Source organism: Oenanthe melanoleuca, chromosome 18 (genome assembly GCF_029582105.1).
Source record: "Oenanthe melanoleuca isolate GR-GAL-2019-014 chromosome 18, OMel1.0, whole genome shotgun sequence".
In the NCBI taxonomy this organism is placed as follows: Eukaryota; Metazoa; Chordata; class Aves; order Passeriformes; family Muscicapidae; genus Oenanthe; species Oenanthe melanoleuca.
The window spans coordinates 5,985,562-6,005,224 of NC_079351.1; the positions used below are offsets into that span (position 1 = coordinate 5,985,562).

Below are 19,663 nucleotides of genomic sequence, written 5' to 3' on the forward strand. Positions count from 1 at the left end.
ACAGATGATCTAGCAATAGTCTCACATCACAGTGTGTCAGAAAAGAGGCAGCCCAGTATTTGTAATCACTGAATCACTTCAGGAAGAAGAATCTCCACTCCATCTGTGTAAATATGGTTATTTATTTAATTTTTTAAAAGCAAGTCTATTTCTACATACAAAGAGCTTCACTCCAACTTCAGAGCACGTTACTGCTTTAGATCCTCAAATAAAGACACCATTTCACTCACCATTGAATCCAGCAGCCTGTAAACCTGCAGAAATTCAGAGAAAACAGTTGCAGTGAAAATACATGAAGAAATTCTGAGGCTGAGAGTGACAGAGATGGTTTTTGAGGCACATTTTCACATGGGCACACAAACAACCACATAGAAGTGGCAGCCTGCTGCCAACAGAGCTCTAGTAATAATTTCCCTGGCTATGAAGTGTGTTTAACATTATCTGAGGTACAATTAATTCAGCTGATCCCTCCAGAGTCTGCAAGCAATGCTAAAGACATCCCAGATAGGAGTCCCACATGTGGCTATGTGATGGCTGGATTCTGCTAACAGATTCCAGGCTGAAACAAATTAATCTGGATTTCACACTTACCTTGCTGCAGCACAAGGGACATATGTCTGCCAGTTTTCTTAGTCTAACAAAATGTTTGCCTCTCCCCCTGAGCCTCAGTGTGCCTTACCAGAAAAGAACAAAGCCAAGATGATGATACAAGCTTTGGACAGACTCACTTCAGTATAGAGCTTTTCCTGATATATTTCAAGTGAAGCAGAGTCCACCTCCTGAGCAGGTTCTGCCTCATATGTAGTTGCAGCTCCCTCTTTCACCTTCTGCTTCTCATCTCTTCCTCTGACATACTCTGTTCCCCCTTTCACATCCTGCAGTGAAATGGAAGATACTTGCTTCTCTTCTTTTCCTTTCAGCTTTCTGCCACCTGAAGAATCCTAATCAGGGACAGACCAAGGAAAAAAGGGACATAGGTCAGGACACTACTCAGACTGCTTCAAGATGCATCTCCCAGCAGCAGAACTTCTTTCACTGGGTTGGAAATCAGCTCAAACTCGGGATACACAACCTCAGGATGGATCACACTGTCCTCACCACTCAGGGCTCACCAAACATCCCAACACTTACCCCTTTCCCTGATGTCAGTCTACTTTTTTTGCTTTCTTTATCCTTTTTCTCTTCTTTCTTAGTAGCTATTTTGTCTTCCTTTCCTCCTCTTTTTGCTCCTCCTTGCTTTACTCCCTCTACAAAAGAAAGGATTTCAATTAACCAAAAGCATCCACACATCCAGAAAGTCCAGTCCACTGCACTAGCACAATGGGAATACATTACTTTTGCAGTATATTTTCCTCTTTTTATTAATCTGAGATGTACTGTACTGATAAACAGTACCTTGAAGAGTTCTTTGTTTAAATAAGGAATGAAGAGGTCCCATTGAGGCAGCATTTGCTGGGTCAGTCTGTGTAAAAACCATGGCTAGACCTAGCTGAATTAAAAGACTTTTTTTGTAGGGGTGTTTTTTTACTAATGCCAAACCACAGATCCCAATTAGTATTGTGACTGTCACACAATCTGCCAGTTTCTTTCCTGATGCTTTTTCCTCAGGGAGACATGTTGAAATTGACATTTCAGTTCAAATCCATCATGTTTTTTGTATTTCCAACAGCCTACAGAAAGCAGTTGCTGTGCTAAAACCATTTACCTGTTTCTCCTGGAACAGCTTCTACATAAGTGTCCTCCTTAATCAAACCAAGCAGGGATCTCAGTCTCAGAGAGTGACTCACCAGGTCATCAATTGCTCCACGCCACAGCTGGAGGCTGAGAAAATGATCAGGATCAGGTCAAACTCCTTGTTTGACCCTGTGCCCAGGAGTGAGGGCACCTCATAGCTGACAGCTGCCCTGTGCAACTAAACCAACAAAGCAGCACCCACTGTCTAAATATCTGTGCAGGGGGATGCTAAATTGCTCTCCTCATCCTAGATCCCTCTGAGGGCTCAATGCCTTGCAAATCAACAGGCTCCAAGGAACCCATAAATATTACTGTGAAACTAGGTCTGCTCTTCAACATGACACACATTGGTAAATCAACCTGCTCTGTGTTTACCAAGAGGAACCTGCATCCTTCTAATTTAGAAGCAACTCAAAGCTGTTGATATGTTTACAGTCTGAAAGCCTGAGCAAAGAACAGAGAGACTGTATGAGGGAGGAGACAGTTATCTGAGTAAAAGGGTACAGAAAATACCCAAAGGTTTCATAAATACAGACTGGAATAATCTTGCCAGAAATAATCTTGTACACTCTCCAAAATTACATGCATTTAATATGCTAAACTTATCTGCAGAAAAAAAAAAAGGCATTTGGGTCCTAGACAGCTGCTACAATTAAGCTATAAAAAACAGTGTAAAGATGACTTCTAGACCTTGTATAATTATGTGAACTCTGAATCACAACACTTCCAACAGAGCTTGCTGAGGCTGTTGATCACACAATATTTTCACAAGCTTTTCCTTGCAAAGGTAACCCACCAGAGTGGATACAGAAGGTCTGACTGAGTTGGCCTCTGTTCAACACACAGCTCCAGAGCTGCCTTATTGAGCTGGGTCAGCGCTTCTTCCCGCTGCTCCTCCCCTGGGATTGACATTATAGCCTGGGAGAGAAAATACACAGGGGCTGTGGAGCACTTCTCAGTCTTTATTCACAGAGCCTGAGCTCAGTGGAGCAGCCCACAGCTCTCTTCCTGGACACCAGCCTGAAACCAGGCTGCACTGGGCACTTATTCAGATGTGACTTCCTACACAGATAGGATATGCCAAGGTACCCAAGATCTGTGGAACAATCCCAGATTCCCCCATCAGACTGATATTAAACCCCTTTGCAACTTCAGGTGTGCTGGGAAACAGGAATTCTATCAAGCTAGAAGGCTCCCTAGTAAAACTTAGTTAGAAAAACAACACAGATTTCCAAGAGAGCACAACAGAAGAACAACTGACAGAATCCAAAGCACTCTTGCTTTAATCTAGGGAGGTCTGTACTTTATCCACAGCCTGTCATGAGTGCCCTCTTAGCTCTCTGATGAATAAAAAGGACTCTCCAAGGAGAAGAGCCCTTGGGGGAGCCACAAGAGGCTGTAAGTCCAGCCTGCCCCCCACATTCAGTCCTGGGATGACAGAAAGCTAAAGGGGGAAGAGCTTAAAATATCTATTATATTGTGTGGTTCTCTTTTCTTCTTCACACAACAGCCCACAAAGTCTCTGCTGGGAATCTCTTTACAAGAGCACTGAGGGTGTGGTCAGCAGAGCCAACACACATCATAAATCTCTAACTCCCAGCATACTGGCAGCAGCCCTTTAGGTGGGCTCACACTGGGGCAGGCTGGGCTGTTTGTAGGGGAATTAACACACTATCAGCTTGTGGGAACAGAGGTGACCACCTGTTTAAAGTCCTCGAAGGAAAGGTTCCATCCTGAAGGACCTGCTTCTTCCTCCTCTAATGTGCGCTTCCCACGTGGGAGCTCAGTGGTGCTGCTCCAAGCAGAGGCAGGCTCCAAGGTGCTCTCCATGTCCTCTGCAGTGCTCCTCTGCTCCAAGGGCACTTCCTCCTCCACACTCAGGTGCTGTCTCCACAGTTTATGCAGCTGCTTTACCACTTGATGCTGATAATGCAACTGTGATAATGGGGGGGGAAAGGTAAACGTGAGCTGCACCTTCCGTCTTCAAACCCAGCTGTTAAAGCCTCCACGGCAGACTCTGCCAGCTCCAGAACCCCAGGGATGCAGCAGCCCCAGGGGTCTGCCCTCCCACTTATTTCAGTTGTGCAGTGAACTGAACAGCAAACACCACCTCGGGATTTTTCCTGTGGAACAGCTCTTCCTCTGTGACACAGGCATCCACAGGAGACGGGGTGCGCACAGGGGTCCGAATCCGGTCAATAACTTCATTCAGGCTTTCCCTCACTATAGAAGCACCTTCTCGAGCAGCCAGCTCACTCTGAGGCACCACAACAAGAACAGCACGTGTGAGTCCCCATTCCACATGCAAACACACAAGTTCAGCCCCATCTGTAACCACACTATTCATTATACAGTTACAAGAACACGAACAACTGCAAACCCTGCAGAGCAGAGCAATATTTCCAACAGCTTTTCAAATAAACTACACAAATCCTTCCCCCAAACTATACTTTTCAAAGCCTAGTGTAATTTTCAATTTATACCTTAACTGCCATCATAGTGTGCAGCAGTCAATCCCCTTCCCACTAAGTAACTAATGCAATTAAGTACCAACAGAAATTTCATTATTTAAAGGACCAGTGTGAACACTTGAGGAGACACAGTCATGTCTTTAATAACAACATTATAATATACTGCAGGGTTCCTCATGTCATTTAGCAAACCTGCCCAAGTATGTGCAGACATTCTGTAAATCTCACTCTCAGCAGTAATTGCACAATAAAAATACCATGTTGTCCACTCCCACCCTTATCCTCTATTTGCATATGAAGTTCAAAGCTCAGTAACCCAGCTACATGCTCAGTTACCTCCAGTTTCTCTCTGAAGTCAGCGAATTTATCCTCATACACAGCAATTCCCCAAAGGGTCACCTGAAGCAGAGCTCCTCCTAATAACAGAGGATGTGTCCTGAATTCCCAGGGCTCACTAAAAATGCCTGCTCTCTCTGACTTGAAAATAAAAGAAAACCTCTGAGATTCTCCAGGCAAAATTACACCTGAAATAAGAGAGAAAATACATTGGTCTGCGAAAAGCCACCTGGTTAACCTGACACTTTTCCAACACCACCCCAAGTGTCCTTATCTCTCTAGGAGACTCCTTCCCCATAGTTTAGCTGGTTATCACACTTCATCCAGCTATTGTTCTCCTTCCAGATTTACTCTCAGTCCCTGTGTTCCAGAACTGGTGGTTATTCCCATTGTACTCTCCTCCTACAGCAAGCTCAGTTTTCTCTCCAGAAGAGAGAAACTCCCTGTTTGCCACCAGAAAATTATCCACTTCTCAATATTCCACCCATTTACACTCAGAGCAGAAGCAACCTCCTTTCCTTTAAGTTCCAGGAGAGGGATCTGCCTTGCACAGCTCTTTTGGGATGAGTCAGCTACGACACCCAGGGTGGCTTCCTCAGGAGAAATCACCCAGCAGTGCTCTGCCATTAGCCAGACTCCATATCCCAGGTAACTCTCAAATTCCTGCTCTCTGCTTGAGGTACAAAGGTCTTGAAGACCAGCAGGTCTCATACCTGGTCTGGTATCAAAGTAAAAACAGGGCATCCTCCCTCCCTTGGTTTCTCTGGAGGGGATCTGCTCAGGAAGCCTCATCCAGTTGTACCAAATGGCAGCTATGCCATCATTCATCACTGTCAGGAAGCCTTCAACCTTCTCACTAGTCACAGCCTCAAAGGTGAGCCGGGCAGCAATGCCAATTTCCTTCTACAAGAAGAGGAAAAAGAGAACAATTTTTACACTACCTGGCAGGATTTATCCTGCATGAAGTAATAGCTCAGGTAAGGGATTGAGCCTTGGTGGGAGAACTTGTAAGGCAGGTCCAAAGAGTGGTCATTATACAGAGAAAGCCTGGGAATCTGAACCTCACAGCACAACCAGAGCCCTTCTGCTCCTAGATCTCTCTGGAGCAAACATAGAAATACTCTATTATGTTCAGAGTAAGTCTCCCATTCTGGGGCCTTGGAGTGACACTTATTGTACAACTATGACTTGGGAACTCAAACAGGCTTAGCTTGACTAAACAATTAAAATCTCACAATTACCCTGCAAGCAGTGATGCCCTTGATCCAACGAGCAGGCTGGCCACAGAAAACTAAAGATGGAACCTTTTCAGCTTCTTCAACCACAATGAAGGAGTCACCTTCATTACTAAAGGGGTCACTGCTAAAGAAAACAAAAGGCAGCATTTTCATGGAGTGAAATTCACTTCCAGAGAGGGGAGAACCAGGGGTGATTTACAAGACACTCTAAGAAATAATCCCATTTTATGTTTTCTCATACAGTAATCTCTTTAGGAACAGAGCCCTACAGATGTAGTGAACCCATCTAGCTACATGTCACAGGCAAGGAGGACAGGACAGCCAGAATATTAAAGAATGAGACCTGCTTGAAGTACATGAGTAAAAAAGGACAAGAGGCTCTCAGGCTGTGCCTGTTTAGATGGACAGGACAGAGAAAACCAGGAAGTTAATGATGAAAGGTTAGAAAAAGACAATCAAATGGAGGTAACTGAGAGTAGAAACCCACCCTGCCTGATGTAAGCTCTGAAGCCATACAGACTGGAGGAAGAGCCTCAACAAAACTTTTCTCTGATTCTTGCTCCTTAGACACAAGGGCCCAAGGCACAAAGGCTGCCAAATCTGGTGATTACAATACAAGAATATGCCTTTCATTGTGTCCTGTGGAGACTCGTCCTCATTCTGGATAAGAACAGCTAAGGATATCCTCACAGATTGGTGGTGCACACCCAAAATCCTTTATTTTGCCACAGAGTATGCCATGAAGTAAAACTTACAGGGTCTCAATCTCTTCAGAAATGGAAGCACATCGAAAAGCCTCAGCTGAGACAGATGTGAAAGGCTGCCCCTTCCCAATCACCTCCAGTCCTTCCAGATCCTGGACATACACAGAAATGACCAAGTCACAGCTGCTCTTTCACAACACTAAAATGGTTTTTAGAGGCATGTGAAGAACAGTCACAGCAAAGGGTCACCAATCCTGAGATTCCCAAGAATTCTAGATGACTGCACTCCCCACTAGCAATGATGCATGAAGAAAGTGTCCTTCACATGTTTCTCACCCTCAGAGATAAGTTTCAAAGACAAAGAAGTGAGGTTTGTTCTGTTTGTAGGAGGAGGGGCCACCTGCCTTCATGAGATTATTTCAGAGTGTCTTCCACATGGGTAAAGATCTCTTCTCTCTGCCCCATGGCACTAAATCAGAGTCCTGCACCACCACTTGGCAGGTTTTTCTTTGCCTAGGTCTTGGCAGCTGCATGCTGCTGGTTTGGGGTCCTATTCTGAGGCTCCCAGACCACTCCAGGCAACACTTCAGGAGGTCAGACAACTCTTTCATAGGTGTGGCCCTTCAGAAATGTGGGAACTTCCAGGGACAGCACTGTGGGACCAAGTTTTAGTTTGCTAATGTTTTTTTCAGATCCAACTCCTGGCAATTTTGTTACTCTGCAGCACCTGACAAGAGACACAAAGAATGTCCTTGTTCCTCTGGTCTTACCGGCTTATAAAAGCCCAGCTCCTCCAGGAGAGATTTTAGCTCCTGCCGTCGATGTTTCAGGAAAAGACTCTTATCCCAGTTTAGGTGGCAAGGAATCCTCTTTGGAGGCTTCAGACCTGTAAAAATACCCATTCAACAGCTCACTCTCTACACACCCACATGCCTGATCAAATTTCATTCTCTGCCAAACTTTGGCCTTGTTTTAAAGAGGAGGCTCAACAGGGAAGGAACTGCTCCCTCCATTTCTTGTGCCCCATTTATTTTGAATTAGCTCTCTGCAGTGTTCCCTTACCTGTTTCCTTCTGGATGGTTTGGGGTTTCCCCACATGAGTGAGTGGCTCTGGGTACCCCCGTTCTGTCCTGGTCAGGCTCAGAGTCAGCCCAGTGAGTTCATCCCCAATTTGCTCAGGAAGGCTCCAGAACTCGCTTCCCACTCGGTACCCCTGGGGAAGGAAACAAGGCTCCCACTGATACACAGCTGTGCAGCTACCTGCTATTTTCACAGGCACTTGAAGCTAAAAACAAGAGGTCCTGACTATATGAGCATTTTAAAAGTCTATGAATTATCCCTTTCTGCAGAGTAAGCCAAAATTTCTATCAGGCTGCTGTCAAAGACAAAAGAACTATCTTCTATCTAGTGCACATGAAGGTTCAATGATATTAAAATAAAGCCTCACATAAATGCAAATTCTTTGATTGTGCTATAAATGTGAAAAAGGATTTTAACATGATACTCCTATAACCCTCCTGCCCTACCCATGCCCTTTTCTCTATGGCAATCACTAAAATCCAAGCTTGAAGCTATCAGATCTTTCTGCCCCTGGAACAGCAATTGTGACATGTTCCCATGCCACTTCCCAGGGCACAACAGTCTCTGGTGAGAAACAAGCAATGCCACTTGCTCATCACCACTTTCTCCTGACTGGTATGGATAGCACAATTCAGGTTTTTATTTTTCATGTCCCTGAAAGCTCTGCTCAGGCACTAAGCTGAGGGATTCAGAGTGGCTTTGATAAACATCTCCTGACAGCACTTCAGAGACTTACTCAGAACAGTGTCTGTGCTGTTTCACAAGAGCAGCACAATCAGGACACACAGGAAGTGGGGCTCTCACCTTTCCAGGAAAGAGGGCAGGGAGACTCCGGTCAATGAGGTCACGTTCTTCCTGGATTTGCCTGTAATTGTCTGACATGTTCATCAGCAATTCATTCTCTGGCTTGTGAAGAATTTCTATAAATAAAAAACATCACATCATTGGTGCTGCACTTCTGGGCACACCCTTTGCCACTGTTATTGTTCACCTGTAACCCACTTACACTGTTCCCTGCCAAATCCACTGTCCTCTCCCCAGCCAGAGCCACCAGCATGAGCAGTGTGGGAGCTCTGAGAACATGGAATTAGACTGCAATGGCAATAGGATTAACCCTGGTGGGCAGTGGCTGCTGTCTGTGGTTTGGTGTGGGGACATCAAACCTCTCCACCTGCACACATAATTTCACAGAATGAGACCTCCTTAGCTTTCCTCACCTCCTAGGTGTTTCTCCTGCTTTTTCCTCATTGCCATATGATGGCTCCAGTTCTGGAAAGCTTTGTGCTCTGCTGGTTGGGCCTGACGTGCCTTTACTTTCTTCTTTTCTTCATGTTCCTCTTTTAAAACTGCTGCAGTAACATCTGGATGAGGAACCTTAATAGCATCTGCTAGCTGATGAGAGATGAAACATTAAATGAACCTCTCCATGCACATCCAAACAGGAATGGGAGAGGGGAGGAGAGAAGAATTCTTCATATTGACAGCACTGTTACATTAGCAATCTGAGAGGAAGGAAGCCAGGGCAGCAGGGATACACTCAGATAAAATAGAAGTATTTATCTGAGTAAAGGGACTCCAGCAATGGCATGGCTGCAACACCAGCTCCTCCCTAACACCATGAGCAGGGTACAGAGGGAAGAGGAAGCCTGTATATTGTTCCCTCTATGACCTGGTCCTGCACACAGGACTCCAAAACCTGCTGGTGCAGTTTCTCCAAAGGCAAACCCTCCCCCTGAGTGTGACGAGGCTGGGAAAACCACACCTCAGGCCTGCCCTGCTACTGATAGTGCTGGAAAGCATCAAGAGGTACTGCAGGCACCACACAGCAGCATTTTCCCAACTCCACAAACCAACCTGAGTGTTTTTTCTAGCCAAGGCTTCCATCTTTAACTCCTGGAGACTTCCCAAAATGTGATGAGGGAGGATCTCTTCAGAGCCATCATCAAACTGTCTTGGTACTACAAACACATATAAAAATACCCAACCCCAGAGTGAGGTCACTAAAGTTTGGCTTAGCAAAACCAAAACCCAGAGGTAAGATGTGAAGTTGAACCCTACCAGGAAAAGTGAGTGGTCCCCTGGGTGCCTTGGGGGGAACAGGATGTGCTACGAGATGTGTCACCTCCTTGGGTCGGTATTTTCGGACAAGGTAACTCCTCTGGACTGGAATGCTCTCAGCACCATGGGGAAGGCGTGGAGCATGGAGCTTCAGGAAATAAAGAGTCACACTGCAGTTAGGTACACACTGACTCACCTTTATTCCATCTGATCCCTTCAGGATAGGCACAGCAGTCATATCTGTACAGTTCCTGTAAGGTCCTGCGAGCCCTGGATAGGGACTTTTCGTGAGGACATGTAACAACAGGACAAGGAAGGAATGGATTCAAAGTAGAAGAATAGGTTTGGATTACATATTAGGAAAAATTCTTCCCTGTGAGGGTGGTGAGGCCCTGGCACAGGTTCCTAGAGAAGCTGTGGCTGACCCATCCCTGGAAGTATCCAAGGCCAGGCTGGATGGGCATTGGAACAACCTGCAATAGTCCCTGCTCATGGCAAGGGGGGTGGAAATATATGAGATTTAAGGTCCTTTCCAAGCCAAATCTTCTATGATTCTTCCCCTACAAGACACCTTGCACAGCTGTGCAGATACCAACTCAGTTACTGTCTCACTCCTCTGGATCCTGGTTTACAACAGGGGCACAAAAAGGAGAGTTTTAGATCACTTTCCAGAAGAGATTTCTGCTGCTGTGCAACTCAAATGCTTCCACTCACACACTGTGACCTGAATTTTGGAAGGAAAGCCATGAGAGCTACTGAACAACTTACAGGTCTTATTAGAGCAGAAAGTTGAAGATGTAATTTTGAAGAGGCAGATGACTTATCCTTCTATTTGAAAGGATTGTACAGGCACTTATAATCCTTTACTTTTAGCAACTGAACCTGATGAGCTGACATTTTATCATGATAAAAAGTCTGGCAGACAAAATAGCATGAGAACTCAGCTGCAGGAGTGAGTTTTGGCTTAAGTAAATAAGCAGCACCCTCTGTTAAACACACAAAAGGAGAGTCTCAGTTAAGACAGCAGTAAAAATACTCATACATACTTTCTCCAGGTCCTCCACCTTAATTTCAAGTGCCTGGATATCCTCTCCTTGCAGGACATATGGAACAGGCTCAGGTTCAGGTTCAGGCTCGGGCTCTTCTGGAATTACTGACTGTTCAACAGTCTTTTCCTTCCTGCCTAAAAAACAGATGAAGAGACTTCTTTAGCCTCCCAAGGAAGAACCATACTCCTCTCAGGCTGGTTAATGATTCCCAGCTGAATTATGTTTTGGGATTATTTCTCTTTAAGGTTGCACTGAGCAATTACATTTGGCATCTCTTGCAATTGAAAAAAATCTGAGAAGCTGCAAAGACCGAAGTGGGTCAAGTCGGAGTGAATTGTCTCACACTTTATTCTAGATGAAGGACAACGGGTAAGATAAATGCAAATAAATACAGGTGGAACAGCACATTGCTGGGAAGTTTCCAGCTGCAGCTGCGAGTGCGAGCACACACATTCCCTGCGCTTACCCAGCACGACTGGGATAACAGAGCACTGGGTTTCAGCCGGGGGCAGCACAGCTCTGAAACACCAGAGCCGCCTGCGGGCCTGGCCCGGCTCAGGGCATCCCACCACAGGCTGTTCCCCCTCAACCTGCGCTGGGACCTCCTCCTTGTTCAATAAATTATCGCGATAATGACAGGAGGTCACTGCTGGGGAACGGGCTGGTTCCGGCCGCAGGCCAGGCCCGGCCAGGCCGCTCGCTGCCCAGCCGCGCCCTGCTCCGGGCCGTACCAGGGGGAGTCCGGCTCCGAGCCCGGCCGCCCCGCCGCGCCGCCATGTCCCGGCCCGCGGCCCCGCGCCTGGTCCCCCGCAGGTCGCGACAGGTCGCGACAGAGCGCGCGGGCGGCGCGGCCTGCGGGCACCGCCCCCTGCCGGCGCTGCGCGGTACCGCTCCGGGGGCGGCGCGCCAGGCGCATGCGCCGCCTGACCCGCGCGTGCGCCCTGCGGCCGGGACAACGGCACGGCGGGATATCGGGATACAGCGCGATATCGGGACATACCGCGACATACCGGGACACTGGGACACTGGGACACCGGGGACACGGGGCACTGGGCGACTACGAACACCAGGGTGGCGGGACACCGGGATCCAGGACACCACGTGTCGCTGTTTACTACGAGCGGCAAATAATAGCAACACACTTCTTGGGTGGAAGGAAAAAAACGCTTTATTAAAACCTGACCTATATTTATGGAACTGTTCGTGAATCTCAAACGGGACAGCAGGATATTGGACAATAGGAGAAAACATCCCATGTCATGTACATCATGCACTGTCCCACGGTCTACACAGGGTGCTAATCTTATGTTTATTAATTCCTTTCTATTTGCAAGAAAGCTGTCACCCTGGGAAAAATCCAGGCCGGAGCTGAGAAGAAGACTCAGAACCTGAGAAAAGGCCTGGCTGAAACTTGCCTAGGCCTTCTGCAGTGTCCACACCGCGTGGCACCGGGATCCCCGGACACAGCGGGATGTTGGAGTCCGGGGTACCCCGGTACTGGCACAGGACACCAGGAACACCCGAACACCGGGATACAGGAACACCCTGCAGGAACACCTCCCCTGCCCCAACAGCGCTCAGCCAGCACTCTGCTCTCGTGCTTCATTGTCCATCGTTGCCGCTTACAGCCTCCGCGTCCCGGCCCTCCTTGTCCCTCGGAGGGCACCGGGCGGCGCCCAGCGCCCGCTGCAGCTGCCACAGCAGGTCGGGCAGCAGCGAGTCCAGCACGGCCAGCCCGGCCCAGGTGCACCGCAGCCCGCTGGGGAAGAGGTGCTGGTGACACCAGTGTCCTGGGGAGACCCCCGGCCCTGCCCACGGCTCCCCGGGGCTCACCCGCTGTCCAGGACGAGCCAGCCCGACTGCTGCAGAGCCCGAGCCTCCCCCGGCTCCCCGAATACATCCTGCAGGCTGAGCTGCGGCGAGAAATGCCCCCAGCGCTGTGCCCAGGGCGAGAGAAGCATATTAGTGACAGGGCATAGCATCCCAGTACCCAAAGGGGCTGCAGAAGGGCTTTGGAGAACAGAATGGAGTGACAGGAAAAGGGAAAGGGCAGATTTGGATTAGATATTGGGAAGAAATTCTCCTGTGAGATTTCTCTGATGAGGTCCTGACACAGGTTGCCCAGAGAAGCTGTGGATATCATATCTCTGGAAATGTTCAAAGGCTGGACAGGGCTTGGAGCAACCTGATCTAGTGGAAGGTTTCCCTGCCCAGGAGGTGGAACGCGATGGGCTTTAAGGTCCCACCCAATCCAAACCATTCTGTGATTAGCGTCGGGTGGATGCGGGGTGTCCCTCACCTCGTGTGTGATGCCTTCATCTGTGCGCAATCCCAGGGTGAGCAGCTCCTCCAGCCTGTGGGGACACGGAGAGCTGTGGGGCAGCACAGACAGGCGGGGGCACGGGGGGGATCCCAGCACTCACTGCTCCAGAGGCTTTAGCACCGCCCGGCTCCTGGTGCCGTGTCCGTGGCTCTGCACCTCCCGCATCCAGGTCACAGGCTCCAGGGTCTGCACACGAGCTTCCCGGCTGCAGCCGCCCTCTCCCCGCAGCACGAAGCGCCCGTGCGCCCCTGCAGCAGCAGGCAGGGGGACAACAGAGTTCACGGGGCACATGTCACTCGTCCCCACTGGCCCCCATCACCTCTTACCTGGCCCCACACCGATGTACTCATCAGCCCGCCAGTAGGAGAGGTTGTGGGTGCTGAGGGCGCCCTGGGAGAGAGCCCTGGGGTGAGAGCTGAGCCTGCTGGGAGACCAGCATGGCATGGGGGGACACAGCATGGGGGGCACCCCACCTTCCGTGCAAAATTGGAGACCTCATAGTGGCGGAAGCCGGTGGCCACCAGCACGTTCCGGGCAGTCTCGTACATGTCAGCCAGCAGGTCCTGGGGGGGTGCAGGCAGGGCTCCCCCCCGGACCTGTGCTGCCAGCGCCGTGCCCCGCTCCAGCGTCAGCTGGTACAGGGAGATGTGGTCGTCACAGAGCTCCAGGGCTGCCTCCAGCCGCTGGGCCCAGGCATCCCGGCTCTGTCCCGGCAGCCCAAACAGCAGGTCCATGGAGGTTCGGCCGGGGAAGAGCCCCCGAGCCGCTTCCACAGCCTGCCGTGCCTCTGCCGCTGTGTGCTCCCGGCCCAGCATCCTCAGCTCGGCGTCATCCAGCGACTGCGGAGGGAGCGCGGTGACAGCGGTGTCCCCAGGGGACACCTGCGGGGGCTGCGGCGGGGACAGCCCGTCTCACCTGGACGCCGATGGAGAGGCGGTTCACCCCGGCTGCCCTGAAGCCGGCAAGGCGCGATGTGCTGGCGGAGCTGGGGTTGGCCTCCAGCGTGACCTCAGCGGCAGCAGCAAGGTGGGCAGCCCCCGCCACGGCCTCCAGCACCGCCGCCACCGTGCCGGGGCTGGCCAGGCTGGGGGTGCCCCCGCCGAAAAACACGGAGGAGACGCTGCAGGCAGAGGGTGGGGAGCTGCAGGTGGGCACGGAAGGGCGCAGCAGTGCCCATTCTGAGCGCACCCCGGACACGCACCTGTGCACCTGGCTGAGGCGGAGCAGGGTCTGCGCCTCCCGCACCAGGCAGGCGCGCACGGCCGCCTCGTCCAGCGCCCGCACCACGTACGTGTTGAAGTTGCAGTAGGAGCAGCGCTTGCGGCAGTAGGGCCACTGCGGGCACGGGGCGTGTGGGGCACGGCCCTGCCCTCACCCCCCGCCACTCCCCCTTGAGGGGGAACAGCCCGAACCCAGTGCATGCACCCCTGTGCCCCCGCACCTCCCCACAAGGCGCATGACCCACAGGTGTGTCGCTTCGTGTGCACGGCTCGGGGACCCCTCAGCTCCGGCCAGCCCCAGGACTGTACAAGGATGTCCTACACACAGCCACGTGTGTGCGAGCCCCGAGGAGCCGCATTCACCTCGCACCTGGGCCAGCCCCGCGCCCCTCAAGGTGTGCGGGCCCCAGGACCCACGTGTGCAAACCGTGACTCCCCGTGCACCCCGCACGCACTCAAGCCCCGGGGTACCCCCGTGTCCCCGTGTCCCCGCTCACGTGCACGTAGAGCGCGGCTGTGGCGGGGGCGGCCGCTTGTTGGACCGGCTCCGGGGCCGGTTCCACGGCAGGACCCGGGGCCGCTGCTCGTCCCGGGCCGCCCCCGCCGGGCAGAGCCGCAGCGAGAGCCGCCACCTTCCTCAGCCACCCCCGCGCCGCCGCCATGGCCCCGCGGCACCGCCCGCACCGGGCGGGACCGGGCGGGACCGGGGCGGGGCGCAGGGACCGGGGGAGGGACCGGGGACACGGTCCGGCGCTGCCGAGGGGCTGTGCGCGGGATGCTCGCCGTAAATGACACCGTGCTGCGGTCAGTGTCCTGCCCCGCAGCCGGGAATACCGGAGTCAGTGTCCTGTCCCGGTGCGGGGATGCCAGGGACGCTGTCCTCCCCGTGTCCTCCCCGTGTCCTCTCCCAGTGTCCTCCCCAGCCGCACTGTCCGAACGAGCTTTGGGACCTGCCCCCGCATCCTTCCTCGGAGCCGGGAAGGGTTTTCCAGCGTTGCGGCGGAGGAAGGTGGCCTGTCCCCACTCGGGGTTGTGCAAACACCCAGACGTTACTAGTTGTCTCTATTAATAGACACGAGGAACTCCGAAATCCCCATGACAAAGACTGTGACTGTAGATTCCCCTTCCCAGGCCAGAAGTGGGTAGTTCGGTGTAACCCAGCCCTGATGTCACCTTCCCGCAGCCGGGAGTTTCCGAGCAGGCAGCGAGGACTATAAGAGTGGGACTCGGGCACGGGCAGGGTGAAGCCATGGAGCGAGCCGGGAGCACTGCACACACCGAGACGTCTCTGCCAGCCAAGAGGGCCAGCTTCTCCTCCTCCGTGAGTATTTACAGCCGGGGATGCATCCTCCCGGGGGCTGGGAAGGGGCAGGGGACACCAGGGAAGTTGTCCTGGACAGGGGCAGGAGTGGGGTGGCAAGGGCAGTTCCTCTTGTGCTGTCTGTGACCAGGGTTTACTGTTTTCTCAGCAGTGTGTCTGTCCTCACCAGCCAGGGCTGATGTCACCTTCATTCCTTACCCACTGCCCCACACCTACGGTGAGTACGTGGGGCACCTGCGGGCAGAGCAGGGGCTGTGCCAAGGGTGGAGGTATTGATCAGAGAGGGGAGGAGAAGCTCCACTCACTGCAGGCCTGTTCTGGACCTGGGTTAGTGCTTTGGGAAGCAAAAGAAGGTAAGCAGTCCTTCCCTAGACATCAGAGGCTCTCTGTGTCCCCAGGGTCTGGCTGTAGCTGCTGTCATGCAGGTAACATTCCCTTGGGAAGGAAGGTTACAGAGGTAACCAGGGAAGGGAGGAGACCTGAGTGAAACGAGTGAAGGATCAGTGCTGAACCAATCCCATGAGCAGTGTGGGAACAGGAGAGGAACTTGCTGGAAAGACACTGTACAGAAGAACTCTGACACAAACCATCCATGTTTTTTTCTCTCAGAATGCAGACGTGGACCAGGGACTTTTCCCCACCGTCTGCTTCCATGGGTAGAGCCCACAGCCCAGCTGCGAGGTGAAGGACTGAAACCTCACTGATGCTCCTCCTCCCCCCCTGCCTCCCACTGCCCTCCACCACTGGAGGAAGCCACAGCAGGGAGGGGGCCCAGCCCTAGCTCTGCGTGGAAAGGAACCAGGAGGGAGACAGCAGGAGGTCAGCAAGAGTTGGCAGCAACATTATCTGCTTTCCAGCTGGGGTGGGACACTTCTGCTGGCCAAGAGGAGGTCTGCTGTCCCTCCTCTCACAGGAGTGTTTCATGGTTGGGAGGTACCAAATAACTCCCGTAAAATGCTGTCCCAGGTACGCTCTGCTTCATGCTGCCAATGGGACAGGAATTTTGGTATTTCTGCAACAACCTTACTGTCTATCTTGTTTAAAACAACAAAATAAATAAAGCTATGTCTACCTTGGAGAAGTTGGGTTTTGTTTTTGGAAACACCTAGGGGAGGTGTGGGAACAGAATGAGTTTTAGGGAGCCCCAATGCAAAGTCTCATTCTCTGAACCCTCTGCCCCTCATTTCAAGCTCAGTCGCTCTTAAATGACCCTGGAGTGTCACAATATCAAAGAAGAAAAGGCATCACCTACCCTAGGAAGCCAGGCCAGGGCATTTGGATTTAAGAGTGTCAATAAAATACCCACCAGCATCTCAATTTTTCATCATTTCAACTCCTGCAAAATGGCTGCAGCCAAATTGTTCAGAGACATGCAAAATTTTTAAACCTTCATAAGGTCTTTCAGTAACTGGACAGAATTCAAGAAATAAGCATCCCTTCCTCACACACAGTATTTCTGTTGGCAAAGAAACAAGCCCAACTGGGAAAAAAGGTGCTCTGTTTTATTGACTGAAAGTGTCATCAGCCAGGGAGGGGAAGTCTCCACTGCTTAGTCCAAGGCACAGGTGAAAAGCAGACTCAGAGCTGACTGCATTGGGGCTGATTTCTCCTGGTTTTTGCTCTGCCTTCCCAACCTCAGAGCTTCAGGTGCTTCTCCATCTGCTCCCTCAACTTATATTTCTGAATCTGGAAGAGAGGGCAGAGAGGGGAGAGAGAGGCTCAGAGAGGAGCTGGGACAGAATGCCAGGGTTCCTGCCCTGCCCCAGCCCCCTCTTACCTTGCCTGAGACAGTGAGGGGGTACTGGCTCACAAACACAACATAACGTGGGATCTTGAAATGAGCGATCTGGGAAGAGAAAAGCCAGGGCTACACAGCCTGAAAGGAACAGCCTGGCACTGACAGGGCTGGGTCCCCCCGTGCTCTAAATCCAAGGGCTTTCATCAGCAGTCCCCAGCAGCCACTGGGTGTACTGGTCTGGAAGGAAACTGAGGGCTGGAACCCACCTTCCCTTTGCAGAAAGCTTTGATCTCCTCCTGGGTGCAGTCCTGCCCAGCCCGCAGCCGGATGCAGGCACAGATCTCTTCTCCCATCCTCGAATCCTTCACACCAACCACCTGGTGGGGACAGAGTGTGACCCTTGGGGACATCCACAGGGTCTGTGTGCTGGCCCATGTGTGTCCCCTGACCCCACACCACATAGAGCTTTATGGATGCAACATGGACCTGTCATCCCTCAGCTTCCAAAAATCTGGGGCAAGAGGTTTCACAAACAACAGGGAGACTTGATAGGCTGCCACGAGTGCTTTGGGATCTCCAGATGGAATGGCAGGGGAGGGATGAGACTGAATTAAAGGATTATTTGAAACCCTTATAACCAGTATAACCTTTATAACCCTATATCTCAGTGGGCCATTGCCTGTGACACCAGGAAATGGGCTTCCCAAGCCTGAGCTCTCTCCAAAGTCTGCTCCCACTATTCCACAAGAATCCTACTGTCATTCCCCGCCTTGAACCAGTATCTCAAACTGCTGGAGACACGTTGATCCTTTTGAGTCCAGAGCAGTGACAGAAAGCCCCAGAAACCACATAAACAGGGCTGGTTTGCAACCCATCTGCACTGGGACTGCTCCAAAGAGAGATGCTTGCCTGGCATAGGCAGAACTCTGACTAAATAACCAGTTTATTTATGGGGAAACTTGTCTGGCACAAAACCTGGAGAACAATCCCAGCAGACAGGGAGCAGCTGCTCAGTCCTGGAAATCTTTGCTGTCTTGTGAAGAAGTGAAACAAAGTCTCACTCCTCATCTCCAGGGACTTGTTGGAAGAGTCTTCCAGGATGTCAGGGTTGAGCAATTATCACTAAACACTGTCCTTCCAGACTGCTTTCTGAGTAAGAATTTCAGAGGGAGCTATGGAAGTGGACAGGCAGTTTAAACCTGAAGAATGACAGGCACTTTGCAGATGTGCAGCTGGAACACAAGGGGATTCCACAATCCATATGCTTCAAGGTAGGAGCTCTGCCCATGAGCCTCTCCCTCCTCCTTGCTAATCAATATTACATGGAATTTGATGGTGAAAACAGGGAAAGACAACGAGCTTCCAAGCAGCAATCCCAGAAGCTTTATGTACAGGATTCCCCAAAACAGCTGCTCACCCATCCCACCTCCTCCCTCTCACCTGGACCTCCTCAACCTTGGGGTGGGTGTGGAGGAACTGCTCGAGTTCTGCTGGGTAGATGTTCTCTCCTCCCCGGATAATCATGTCCTTGCAGCGCCCTATAATTCTGCAGTAGCCGTGCTCATCCAGGCTGGCGAGGTCCCTGCAATGACAACACCCTGCTGGCCCTGTCCCAGCTGGGTGCAAGAACGGCTGGTGCTCCCACCCAGCCAGGGTGGGATCAGAGGATGATGGCTGAGATGCCACCTGAGCACATGGAATAGATCAAAGGGCTCCTGTTACAGAAATTGTCAGTGTCCAACAAGCAGCAGGGTTTAGGGGGAGGCAATGCCTGCTCTGCCCTGTACCCCCACAATCCCTCCATCCACATGGCCAGTGACAATCCCCCTCTCCAGGGACATCACACCAAGGGCTCTGTGCTAAAAGCAGTTCTGAAATGTCACAGACAGATCAGAGGGATAAACTGGGGCAGTTTTCTCTACTTTGGAAATCCCAGCCTTGCATTCCCATACATACCCATGCATCCCCATCCAGTGTCATGCTGTAGGACCATCTGGGAGAAGTGGGATTGTTCTCAGACTCACCCTGTCTTGTACCACCTCTCAGCAGTGATCACTTCACTGGTCCTGGCAGGCTCATCCCAGTAGCCCAGCATGACACAGTAGCCACGGATCAGAAGCTCCCCAGGAGCATTCAGAGGCACAGGCTGCCCTGTTTCTGGATCCTCGATTTTTGCCTGGAAGAGAAGAAGGGCTTGGTTAGACACAGTGGCAGACAAGGAGGATGGAGTGAGGTCTGCTGCTGGAGAGCACCTGGAGCATGAGGGAAAGGTCATGGTCACCTCTGTGTGGGGAAAGATGTACCCCACTGTGTCAGTTCTCCGCTCGATGCTGTCGCTGGGGAACCCCATGAAGGTGACAGGGCTGTTTTCTGTGGTCCCATAGGCAACCT

General features: G+C 51.5%; 3 protein-coding genes and 1 long non-coding RNA gene across 6 annotated transcripts in view; 1 reads left to right on the plus strand and 3 right to left on the minus strand.

The window, feature by feature from the left end:
• Positions 1-106: 106 nt before the first annotated feature.
• Positions 107-12,169, minus strand: MYCBPAP (MYCBP associated protein). Its single transcript, XM_056505576.1, is given in 20 exon segments — positions 107-254; positions 729-941; positions 1,132-1,247; positions 1,706-1,821; positions 2,531-2,652; positions 3,436-3,669; positions 3,845-3,991; positions 4,542-4,729; positions 5,255-5,444; positions 5,783-5,903; positions 6,535-6,635; positions 7,254-7,369; positions 7,546-7,696; positions 8,368-8,483; positions 8,781-8,955; positions 9,418-9,521; positions 9,622-9,769; positions 10,668-10,804; positions 11,402-11,701; positions 11,704-12,169. Coding segments are annotated over 20 exon segments (3,084 nt in total). The 5' UTR covers positions 11,927-12,169; the 3' UTR covers positions 107-188.
• Positions 12,170-12,258: 89 nt separating this feature from the next.
• Positions 12,259-14,894, minus strand: RSAD1 (radical S-adenosyl methionine domain containing 1). Of its 2 annotated transcripts, XM_056505591.1 has the most exons (9): positions 14,711-14,893; positions 14,195-14,328; positions 13,909-14,113; positions 13,467-13,832; positions 13,320-13,383; positions 13,094-13,241; positions 12,970-13,024; positions 12,504-12,607; positions 12,259-12,429 (listed from the first exon to the last, which is right to left on the minus strand). In XM_056505591.1, exons 1-9 carry the CDS (start codon positions 14,873-14,875, stop codon positions 12,273-12,275), a joined length of 1,398 nt encoding a protein of 465 aa, XP_056361566.1. In that variant the 5' UTR covers positions 14,876-14,893; the 3' UTR covers positions 12,259-12,272. The 2 variants fall into 2 exon arrangements, with proteins under 2 accessions (XP_056361566.1, XP_056361565.1); XM_056505590.1 differs by having other exon boundaries at positions 13,909-14,328; positions 14,711-14,894.
• A 56-nt stretch (positions 14,895-14,950) lies between these two features.
• On the plus strand, positions 14,951-16,605 carry LOC130260335 (uncharacterized). The gene is made up of 3 exons (XR_008841766.1): positions 14,951-15,534; positions 15,686-15,751; positions 16,144-16,605. It is a non-coding gene; the product is annotated as an uncharacterized LOC130260335 (long non-coding RNA).
• A 410-nt stretch (positions 16,606-17,015) lies between these two features.
• ACSF2 (acyl-CoA synthetase family member 2) overlaps positions 17,016-19,663 on the minus strand; it is a 35,597-nt gene continuing 32,949 nt past the window's right edge. For both annotated transcript variants that reach the window (XM_056505587.1, XM_056505588.1), the window contains 6 exons: positions 19,554-19,661; positions 19,297-19,448; positions 18,713-18,854; positions 17,539-17,649; positions 17,312-17,380; positions 17,016-17,220 (listed from right to left, as the gene is read on the minus strand). In XM_056505587.1, the coding sequence (XP_056361562.1) occupies positions 17,170-17,220; positions 17,312-17,380; positions 17,539-17,649; positions 18,713-18,854; positions 19,297-19,448; positions 19,554-19,661 (633 nt within the window). In that variant the 3' untranslated portion in view covers positions 17,016-17,169. The remainder of the gene's footprint in view (positions 17,221-17,311; positions 17,381-17,538; positions 17,650-18,712; positions 18,855-19,296; positions 19,449-19,553; positions 19,662-19,663) is intronic.